Here is an 11,494-nt window from a genome sequence, read left to right on the forward strand (position 1 = left end):
AAACTTTTTTTTGCCTTTTTTCTCTTAAAACCTATTTAACCTAGGAAATGATAAAATATATAAATCTGGTCTTATGGGTCAGTAATTGTTTTCTTTCTTTTTGAGTTTCACTTCACATACCATGATTATGGCCTTGATGTGGTCTTTGGTTAAGTATTCTAATTCATCCTTTTTCCCATTTTTGTTATAAAAGAGGTCCCCTTTATTCCATTAATGTTCCCTATTGAATGTTTCAAAATTGTTATTTTTATGCCATTTCACCTAACTTCAATGGAGAGCACAATGAACATTATAAAAAGGGTAGTTTGGACATTTAAAAAACTTTAAATAGTTGGATGAACTTTTTTTCGAAGTTAATTGACCAAACATTAACGAAAGGGGGTTTTTGTCTAACGACTAAAGTTCAAGGATCTTTGTCGCAAAAAAAAAAAAAAAACTTACCCTATAAGGTAATAAGAGACTGCTCGGACGGTGCGAGCACTGAATTGCCCTGACAGAAGCCGAACTGTGATGGATGTCGTGAAGGCTCAGTTGAATTTGACGCCAAAAAGGCCTTACGCAAGGCCCCACAGAACATCTCCCATGCAAGATGTTTCCAATGCACAGTGAGATGTGCATGTAGGGCGCCAATCTGGATTAGGCTGGAGTCTTCACTCGTAATTCATTACGTAGCGCCCCACTAGTGCCGGAGATGTTCCCAACACACGGTTGGGATGTGATGTGGGGCGTTGTGGCGGGGGCGCTGATGTGAACTCGTAAATCTGATGCGCACTGACCACTGAGCGGAATATTGGGAAGAAAATTCCAAAACGACAGTTTACTGTGTTAGTTTTCATTTTTATATATCCTTTTCCCTTCGTCTCGTCTTGGGGAGTATAACAAGCGAGCTTGCCGCTGGACACACAGATACACACTCATCGGCCCTGTCTCTTTCTCTCTGGTTTCTCTTCCATTTCGTATACTGATTCCTCGAAGGTTTCCATTTATTTGCTCTCCAGACCTTTCATGGCTTCTGCAGTGCTCATCTCTCAATCTCAGCCCTTTTACTGTGAAACCCATTTCAGAGCCCATAGACCGCAGGTCGCTTTCACATCTGTTCCACTCAAGAACACCAGTTTTCAATACAAGGTTCTAAGAGAGAGCAGCTTTGGTGATGGGCGGGCGGAGACACAGACACCCTTTACGAGTGTTATTGTTTCTGCAACTAAGGCTGAGAAGCCGAAGAAAAGCTGTCCGGGCGAAACCAAAGGTTTTGTAGAGGAAATGCGGTTCGTTGCGATGAAGTTGCATACCAAGGATCAAGCTAAAGAAGGTGAGAAGGAACCGGAGGGTAAGCTCATAGCGGAATGGGAACCTACCATTGAAGGATATCTCAGGTTTCTTGTGGACAGTAAGTTGGTTTATGATACGTTCGACTCGATCGTCCAAAAAGCAGCATATGCTTCATGTAAGCTGTAACCCTGCTTTCCTTCTGAAATTTCTTCAGTGACTCATCTGTTGTTTGGTTTATGTATATTGCATGTATATGCGTTTGGTTTAGTTCTGAAAGAAAAATTTCTTCTTGTACCAAGTGTTCAAAAAGATAATTCTAGATTAATTCTGCTTCCTTTGGGTGTTTCGAATACAATTCATTTGTTCTCTGTTAATATTGGGATTGCTTGATTCTGGGTTTTGTCCTGACTTGGGGTTGGATCTTTATTTGAAAATTGTTAGAGATCAATTCTTCTCAATGTTCATTGTAAGAGTGGATTAGTTTCGACTTTCGATCAACCATCGTTGCCTTAAGGATATCGAGCACAGAATTAGAGAGGTATGGATGAAGTGGAGATGTACTATTGGGGGTGTTACATGATCAACAGGTATGGATCAAACTGAAGAGGAGTTTCTAGCCATACTTCATGCTGCAAAATGTTGGGTTTGTTACATCGAGAGCCTTTGACCTAAATTATATATCTCACCTATAATGTTACTGTTCTTTGTTGGACTTCCTAACTATTACAGTTGACTCCTATTTTATCACATATAGGTCACTGACTACCATTTAGGCTGTGTTTGATTTGAAGGGAAAGGTAGGAAAAGGAAGGTGAAATTAGGGAAACCTATTTGTTTTTCCTTCAAACCAAACACAGCCTTAAGTTTACAAGAACGATTTCCTTTTTGATTTCGTCTTCATGGTCTTGCCACTCAAACATCTCAACATCCTCTTCTTTATTAAAGAATGATGCTTATTCAAGATGTTTCTTGATTGTCCAGCATTCTGCTCCATAAAGTATCAGGTGGCCTCGAAGCTATATTGAGGAATTCCTTATCAGTTCAACTGGAATATATATCAAATAGATAATACTCTGAAAAAGCATCCTAACTTCATCCACCCAGCACTAACTATACTGAAAACATTTCCCTCACTGTTTCGCTTCCTGTGTATAGTTTAACTGGATATGTTGATGATCACTTTGAGGAATCTATTGGCCATCAATTGAGCTCTACCAAGTTTGAACTTTTTCTTGGGAATTTAATATTCGGAAGACAGTAGAAAACATAAATTACAATTTTGCAATCTAACTGGTAGGGATATTTGAAGAAAACAGTGAAAATGAAATTCAACTTAGGAGCTTATAGGTTGTTCTGAAAAGATTCAACCTCTTCAATAGCATGAGACATTTGTTATATAATGGGTGTTACTTAAATAGATGTAGTTTTGAGGTCTATTTGATGAGCTTTTCAATGTTTCTGAATGATTTAGAAATAGGATATCTTCTTAATGTTTAAATAGATATGCAGTCAATAAAGGTACACCATGATGAAGGTTTTATTTTTTTCAGTTTTTGAACTTGTATGCAAAAGTTGGTAGCTGCACATCAAAGCTTTTTCTCTGAATGTGTAACTAAACGTTTAAATTTGGACCTTTTCCAAATACTCATTTTGATTTCATGATCTGGATCATGGTTAATTATTGAAAACTCAAGTGACATGGGCCATTTTTGGAAGCAAGTTCCAAATTAAGCTATTCCTGAATTGGTTTCATGAAGATCTTCTCAGATTGTGTCATTGTGAAGCATATTGACTTCAGAGAACTGTGAAATAGGTGGTTATGGTGGGATAGATCTAGAGGGGCGATAAGAAATTAGGTTTTACTAGGTGAACTATGTCCCTCAAAAAATTTAGAAATGAACATTATCTCCAACAGTCAAAATTCCACACAGGAGTTGCATCTTGCTGTGCAGGTCAAGCCTGGGTGAATGATGATGCCTAGTGCATGCATGGAATTAATCTTAACAGTAAGGAGGCATTCTAGTTCCTAGTTCTAGAAATAGATTAAACCTAAATGTTTGTGAATTTTGTTTATTAGTCTTTCTATTTAGTGATTTTAAGCAAAAATCAATCTTCTCAATGCTTGGTTGTAGATGCTGAGTTTAGAAATACTGGTTTGGAAAGGTCAGAGAAATTGGCTAAAGATTTGGGGTGGTTCAAGAAGCAAGGCCATGTCATTCCAGAACCATCACTTCCTGGGGTCTCTTATGCTTGCTATCTTAAAGACTTATCAGAGAAGGATCCCCAAGCATTCCTTTGTCACTTTTACAATGTCTACTTTGCTCACCCTGCTGGGGGGAGAATGATAGGTAAAAAGGTAATGATCATGAACTGGAAATGTACCAAGCCCTGATCAAGCATGCATTCATGTGATCATACTCTTCTCCATGGCTTGACACACTGAGGTGGCTATCCAAAATGGGTTTCCTGTTACTCCACACCCCCTCATTCCATTTTGGCATGCCTTGGTCCTATAACCCTTTGCCACTTGCAAAAGGAGTTGCTTATCTTCACCCATAGTCCCATACTACTAATAAGGTAATAAGTTCAAAATTCTTGATTGCTATTATTTACTGGAGAGGGTGAAAAACATGGCAGCCTGATGCTGATGTGGAAGGAAACTATATGGTTGGTTGACCTGGGGCCCCTTGTGAGATAAATGTTTTGGATCAGACATTTCACCCATCTGGATGAGTGGCTGCAGCCTTCATGCTGGCAGCTATGTAACAGATTAACTTCTATAACTTTCTGTTTTCCTTCCCTCTCATATTGACCCTTCAAAGACCTTTTTTTAGTCTGTAGATAATAGAAAAAAAATATGCATCCAAGATTATATGTCCTTGTAATAAACTCTTTTCATCCATTCTCTTTTTAGGTCGCTGAGAAGATACTCAACAACAAGGAGTTGGAATTATACAAGTGGGATGGTGATCTTTCTGAGCTTTTGCAGAATGTGAGAGAGAAGCTCAACAAAGTTGCTGAGGTAAGTTCTTTGTTACTATCCTTAATTTTTCTGTCAATTACCTTTTGTATGTTATAGTTGGGAAATTTTTGTACTAACAAACCATACATGTTATTTAGAGCAAATATATATACAAGTTATATACAATTCTAGCTCTAGTCTATATATTTACCAACTGTTCCTGGTTTTACTCAGGGCTGGTCTAGAGAAGAGAAAAACCATTGTTTGGAAGAAACTGAAAGATCGTTTCAGTACTCTGGAGAGATCCTGCATTTGATATTATCATGATCTGCAAATCCATTCAACATTTCTGCTATCAGGATTATGTGCATGTAATATGATGGCGCAAGCTTTAGTATTCAGTCATTTGATCTGACTGACCTAGTAGCATGTGAGGTTTCTGGTTTGCATGATTTAACCAGTTAAGCATTTTAAATTTTCACTGAAGAATCGCACTGAGCCCACTGTTTCTGTATCTGGGCTTGGCATGTTCAACTCTACCCATTAATGATCAATTGTTTCTGTAAAAAGCTGCATGTTCCAGTGTTCCAAAGCATTTGTGTCCAATCAATTAATGCATTCCAGTGAGTAGTATATCATGAACTTGGATGGAAGTTTCAGGAAGACTATAGAGGGTTCATCCGGAGCTGCAATTGGAGGCCTTTTGTGCAGATCTAATGGTAACTTGGCTTGGGTTCTTAGTGGTCCTTACAAGGTAGATGACTCAACGGAAGCAGAGACTCAAGCTCTCCTTGAAGGCCTAGTAGAGTGAAAGAATAAGGTAAAGTAATTGTTAACTTACGGATTTACAACATCCTGATACTATCTAGATAGACTCACCAACAGATTTGTGATGGGTATTAGGGTATATGCAGGCAAGTAACTGATATTTAAATTAAGGTAGATGATGGGTTTGGGACACTCAAATAATGAGAATTAGGAGCTGAGTGGTATCCTTTTGACCTATGATAGCTAGGGGTGTAAAGGGTATTCGAAAATTCGATATTCAACATAATCGAATCGAATTCAGATAATTTGAATATTTAATCGGTCGAATTTGGATATCTTATTCGTACCGGATAGTTAATCGAATTCGAATTCGGATATGACCTGATTTGATTCGATAAATATCCGAATTTGACCGATTATTTAATTCTTATATTTAATATATAAAATATTATATATAATAATTAAGTTATATAAATTATTTATAGATTTATATACTTTATATCAATAAAATAATTATTTTATATATTTATTAATTATCTAAAATAATTAATTAATCTAATTTGAATCGAATTGAATATTCGAATATTTAATTGGATTCGAATTTGGATATTAATTTTCAATATCCGTCGGATATCGAATCGAATTCAAATATTGGATATTACTGATCCGATTCGAATTCGATCCATTTACTCCCTAATTACAGCTATAATGGCACTTCACTGCTAGTTCTACTCAGTTGCATTCATGCTGCTTAGCCAGTTTCAACAATTTCAGGTATCTTCAAGCATCTTTAGAATAGGACGATTAGGAAGATAATAAGCAACCATTGTCAAACTAGTGCAATGACATCTGAAACTACAGTGCAGCCTAGGTATTAATCCTTTTAATATCAAGTAGAAACTTCACTTGGAAAATACAAAAGATCAAAAGGATACACCATGATCTTGTTGAAACAAAATCTTTTGTCATAGGTCCTTCACTAAATAATCTCTCACCCAAAATGATCTCATTATTTATCACCTTAAAAGCTTGAGGGGTCATATATATAACATAGATATAAAACAACCCAGCAATATATTCTTGACAAAATGTTAACTCCAGAGAAGGTCATTAGATAACAAAATGGTATTGTAAGGAGTGAGTATAATATGGTGGGCTCGGATTAGCTGGGAGTGATGGGTCTCCCAGGATTGGATTTCAAAAATAAACTTGAATTTAATGGTGACTCCATACCATTCGATCCAGACAAGGTAGACAAACATGGGTAAGATGAGATAGAGAGAGGGAAGGGGTTGGGCACCCCTCTTTCTGGTTAGTGTGAACACCATAATCCCTACTCTTGTAGAAGCTGTATTGGAGACTCGGACCCTCTAATGGCTCGAAAGAGTGCTCTCTTTTGCATTCCCAGACCAATCCCCGTTTGGACGCGGGGACTTGAGCAAAAGGATAAGAAATTGCTTCCTCACCCTTTTTCTATCAGAGCCCCCACCTTCGAACTCAACTGAATGGTTTGAAAAGAGAGGAAGCATAAACCTCTCAAACTCCATAGAACCCCCAAGCCTCAAAAAAAAAAAAAAAAAAAGAAAAAAAAACAAGAAGCAATAACAACAACCACAAATAATAACAGAGGGATGACTAGCAAATAAATGGAGAATGCATGACTAGAACTACAGTTGAAACTCTAAATGCAGATATGAGGTAATCAAACTATACCTCTTATGGCATGAAATGAGAAATGGTAATTCATGTAAAACTAAATTTTGATGGAAGTAGTTAAGGCAATCTTGGCCCTTCAGGTATATGAGGGATTTTGACAGATAAGGATGGTAATATCTTAGCCTTGTACTCGGGTCCAGTGGGAATAGGAGACTCAAATAGGGATAAGTTGTTGGCAGCTTTACAAGGTATTCAAATTACTAATCAACTTGGTGTTGAGAACCTTCAAATTGAAGGTGACTCCAAGGTTGTTGTAGGGTGGTTAATAGATTTGAGCTCAATCATTTGGTGCTACGAGAACCTCTCAAAGAAGGCCAATTGGTTATTGAAAAACATGAATGTTAGTATATAGTGGGTTGGCAGGTCTACAAATGCTCTGGAAGATTATCTTGCTAAACAAGGGGTTTTGAGGGAACATTTTGTTGGAAGGGTTTATGGATGACTGAACAATGCTAGATGGTTGGGCAAATTTTCAAAATTTTTCTAATCCTTCTGGGAATCAAATTCCTTATGTTTTGAAGAACTGCATTTTTTTAGGTCGTTCTTGTACTGAACCAAAATAGATTTGAAACCAAACTAAGAGGGAAGTGTGTACCTAATACGAATACCATAAACCTAGATCCCAAGGTTGAAGTTTATGCCCAAATTAGTCCTAAAACCAGCCTCTACTGAAGATGGCACTGTGTATAGGTGAAGTTGATTCAACAACACAGTTTTAAGCAAAACTGCAACCCAACTACTTAGATCAAACTAGGGAAGGTGAGCCTGAAATTCTTCTAATTTTTTCTTGCAAAAATCAGAAGAAAACTTATCTCTATCAGTCCTTGAAAGCCTAGGTCGTGATAGGATTTCTTGGAAGAGAAAAGAGAAGAAGAAAGAGTGGTGTCTGGTTACTCTCTTCTTCTTTTATCTCCTTATGGAGCACTCTACTAATCAAATTAGGAGATTATCCAAATCTAATTTGGATCTGGATTCTATTAAGAGATAATCCACTAAAGAGGATGGGTGCTCCATACACATTTCCAAACCCACATTCAACCCAACGCAATTGTCATGTGACAACTTATTTAATCTTATTAATTATGAGCCTTAGGCACATTTACCTTAAAGGCTCATGTCCCAAAACGTTGCATGGCTACTTTAGGCCTAATATTATATGGCGTGGGACCCCACAATGACTTCACATAAATTCACATGGGTTTGGCGTAGCCTCTGTGAAAAGGCTTGGCGGAATTCACTACTAAACACAATGAACCCCTGAAGCCTGAGCACATCACTATCCCAACATTTACACTTAAATGATCATTGAATTCAGCCATCCTATGAAGACCCAAGGATAATGGATTTAAGTAAGATAAAGCCCATCAGGTAATCAACCCTTAATAGTCTCTTACACTTAACCTCTCGGCCCATAATGATCAAACACTGTCCGATAGGAAAGGACTTATCCCCTGGTTGCAAGGTGTAGTGTCACACTCTTTGCTCGGATGGATCCCAAGAATTAAAACCTTTTGCAAACATTTTTTTTTTTATAAAAAGTTAATATATACACATGATAAATATATTTTGCAAAATCAAATTTCAAAGCACTATTGAAATTCATTGCCGATAGTTCATGTTTCCATTAGAGAGAGTGTAAACCCTATCATTCACTTTGTTCGACAAAGGGGTCGATCCTATCACTATGGTCACCCACTTAGGTGAATTATCAGACTACCCTAACATACGTAGGTTTCGACCCTTGGTGGATCTCACTGATTGGCATATCAAAAATAGCCCAATTCAACACCTAGTGTAGTACCATAATCAAATTTGGGGTTATGTGTAACTTTTTAGTTTTTCCTATCAATCTCCAAGGTCTGGGGCTTAACTGAAAAATGGACGGGGTTTAGTTGAGACAAGCTGCCCGACTTTTTTGGTAGCACATCGATGTCAGTCTTGGTAGGATAAATTCACCAAGTCTATCCAATGGTTGAAGACATTCTAAACTAACACGAGTCTCATAAGTGTCCAGTTTAAGGGGTAAATACACAAAAACATACCAATATTAACAAGAAACAATAACATATTTTATCCATTTACAATAAATGTACCTATCATCAATTTGATTGGAGCTAAGGGACTTGGATTTGGCACAACATACATAGAGCACTCATTAGTAGCAAAACTCGAAAGGACATAGTTACTTGGAGTTTGCTAGTTTGGAAGGGGAGTGTAAGGGTATTAGTGTGGTCTGTCATGCCCGTTTTGGAGAGTGGGGTTTGCCTATCTCCTTGGCTTAATTCTAAAGAGAATGCCTTCCTGTCTCTTGTGTTAAAAGTGATTCCTTCTTTCACCCTTTTGTTTATCCCTCTCTATTGTACCACCGTCTTGTCATTGAGAGGTCTCAGGAAATTGCTTACACACTTCTTGATCAATAAAAATATTTGGTGATGGCCCTTCTGAATGTGAGCGAGGGTTTCCAACTCCAAGAGTTTGACTATGCTCCACTCTGTTGATTGTCACTCCTCTGTCAAGTCGAGAGAGAGTATTGCTTCCATTTGTAGCTTCTACTTCTCCTCTAAACAACAACTCCAGAATTAGAGTTGCCTCAAGCTCTTCCTTAGACGAAAACTCATCCCCAACACTTCCTAGGATGGACTTGTCTTCAAAATCTTCATCACTTTTGACTTCCTCCAAACTACATGGTACCTAGTCTTATGAGGGCTACCTTTCCTCGAGTCAATTTCTAGTGTACCTTGGATTTGGCCGATCCTCTGAGGGCTACCTTGTAATCTTGATCTATAGTGTATATGATTTTCACTCTTTAAGGGAGATCTCACCTCGTGCCTCTCAGTCAGATGCTTGTAATAGTTCTCATATTGCCTTACCAAAATTCTTCTTCAATTATAAAAAAGAAAGAATAGATCTTTTATGAATCAGAAATTAAAAAAAAAGGGTAGACAGAGAATTCTTATTTTCAACACAAATGCTTTGTTTTCTTGGATCTTGGAATAAAAACAAGTAGAGAAGCAATGACGGTGGATGTGGCATCACCACTACTCTTGCTTTTCATTACTATAATATGAGGAAGCATTATTCACTATCCAGAGGAGTTCAGATTCATGTGTAACTGATACTTCATGTGCTCTCCCATGCTATTGCTACTTTGAGATTTGTTCCTTCCCTTGGTTAGTAACTTTTTTTGTTTTACTATTGGGTACTTGATTTTCTTCCTTTTCTCTATCTCTTACTGACTGGAAAATGAAATGCTCTTTCCTAGGACCTTTTCTTAAAGGTAAAATAAAACAAAATCACTTTACTAGTTTCTTGTGTATGTTAGAGAATATGGACATGGGCTTGACCATGCCAACCTGAATAGATTAACAGTAATGAATTTGGGTTGACCATGCTGAATCCAGCCTGGATCTTTGTTGGACTTTGTTATAATAATTTTGGGATCTGCATTGGATTCTCTTGGATCTGAATGAGACATTGATACTTTCAATAGTGCTGAGGCATGGTGTTTTGAGATTCAGGGATTCCTACCCACATTTAATTTATGATTTTGGGCTGACTGGATGTTAGACAATGTATACTCCTACTTCCATACGTTTATTGTAAATGAATAAAAGTACATTATTGTTTTATGTTGACTTTGTTATGTTTCTATGAAATTACCCCTTAAACTGGACACTTATGAGATTTGTGTTAATTTAGAATGTTCTCAGCCATTGGATAGACTTTGGGAATTTATCATGCCAAGGCTGACACTAATGTGCTGCTAAAGAAGTTGGAACAGTTTGTCTCAGTTGCTAGGGTTAGACCCGAAGCACATGTAGTGTGTGTTTGATCGAAACATTGAACCTAGACCATTTTTTAGTTATGCCCTGGACCTTGGAGACTGATGGGCAAAACTGGAAAGTTACACTTAACCCCTTAACTTGATTATGGTACTATACTGGGTGTCGGATCAGGCTATCTTTGATATGCCAATTAGTGAGATCCTTTGGGGGTCAAAACCTGGGTATGTTGGGACAGTCTAGGAATTCACTTTGGGGGTCAAATACATATAATTTTAACATGAAAAATCCTTTTGAAATATGAAGGTCACGGGGTTCTCGATCTCAACGTGCAAGGTAAAAGAAGAGTGAGATAGGAGCTCTACAAAATCAACCTACTTGTGAGGTTCACCAACAACAATCCTCGATCTCTACAAGTTGCGAACCCCAAGTTTGCGTTCTTCATACTTTGTGATATCAACCACTACGTGAACATGACCTTTTCAACTTGTGAGATCCATCAAACATGCAAAGCTAGACCTTGCACATTGCTTCTATGAGATGGCAACATAGTCTCAAGCATTCTCAACACATAAAAGAGGGAGAAACCCAACATCTTTTCGTTCCATATAGATATCATAAATACATGAAACCTAACCCAATATTCTAATCCGGCCAAAGGCTATAATGTTTTAATACTTATCTAGTCTAATGACTATTATTGTCTTAGTGGATTAACCTGTTCAGCAGGGGTGTAAATGGACCGAATCATGATCCAATATGATCTGAAGTCTGATCATATATTTTCAAATTTAAATGGCCCTATTTCAAATCTTGAGATTGGACCAGGTAATAGGATCCAATCAGAAATCGAATTGAATTTGAATCATCCCCTATCCGATCTTATATATATATCATTTATTTATTTATATAATATATAATGCATATTTTATGTTATGTATTTATTTATCAATTACATATAGGTATCATGTACTTTGAGTGTCACTAGGTACTT

The 11,494-nt window shown here is 37.3% G+C and overlaps 1 protein-coding gene across 1 annotated transcript; it reads left to right on the forward strand.

Annotated features, from left to right (window-relative positions):
- The first annotated feature begins 784 nt into the window (after window positions 1-784).
- On the forward strand, window positions 785-4,803 carry LOC148876874 (heme oxygenase 1, chloroplastic-like). The gene is made up of 4 exons (XM_088975301.1): window positions 785-1,447; window positions 3,405-3,628; window positions 4,187-4,294; window positions 4,469-4,803. Exons 1-4 carry the CDS (start codon window positions 1,006-1,008, stop codon window positions 4,559-4,561), a joined length of 867 nt encoding a protein of 288 aa, XP_088831427.1. The 5' UTR covers window positions 785-1,005; the 3' UTR covers window positions 4,562-4,803.
- Window positions 4,804-11,494: the final 6,691 nt, after the last annotated feature.

Source organism: Nelumbo lutea, chromosome 1 (assembly GCF_056320005.1).
Source record: "Nelumbo lutea isolate HS-2025 chromosome 1, American lotus-T2T, whole genome shotgun sequence".
In the NCBI taxonomy this organism is placed as follows: Eukaryota; Viridiplantae; Streptophyta; class Magnoliopsida; order Proteales; family Nelumbonaceae; genus Nelumbo; species Nelumbo lutea.

Bases quoted from the DNA above. Each gene is read 5' to 3' on its own strand.
- LOC148876874 (XM_088975301.1), top strand. From the start codon at position 1,006: ATGGCTTCTGCAGTGCTCATCTCTCAATCTCAGCCCTTTTACTGTGAA. The intron at 3,629-4,186 runs GTAATGATCATG...TTCTCTTTTTAG, and splicing joins GGAGAATGATAGGTAAAAAG to GTCGCTGAGAAGATACTCAA. The intron at 4,295-4,468 runs GTAAGTTCTTTG...GGTTTTACTCAG, and splicing joins AGCTCAACAAAGTTGCTGAG to GGCTGGTCTAGAGAAGAGAA.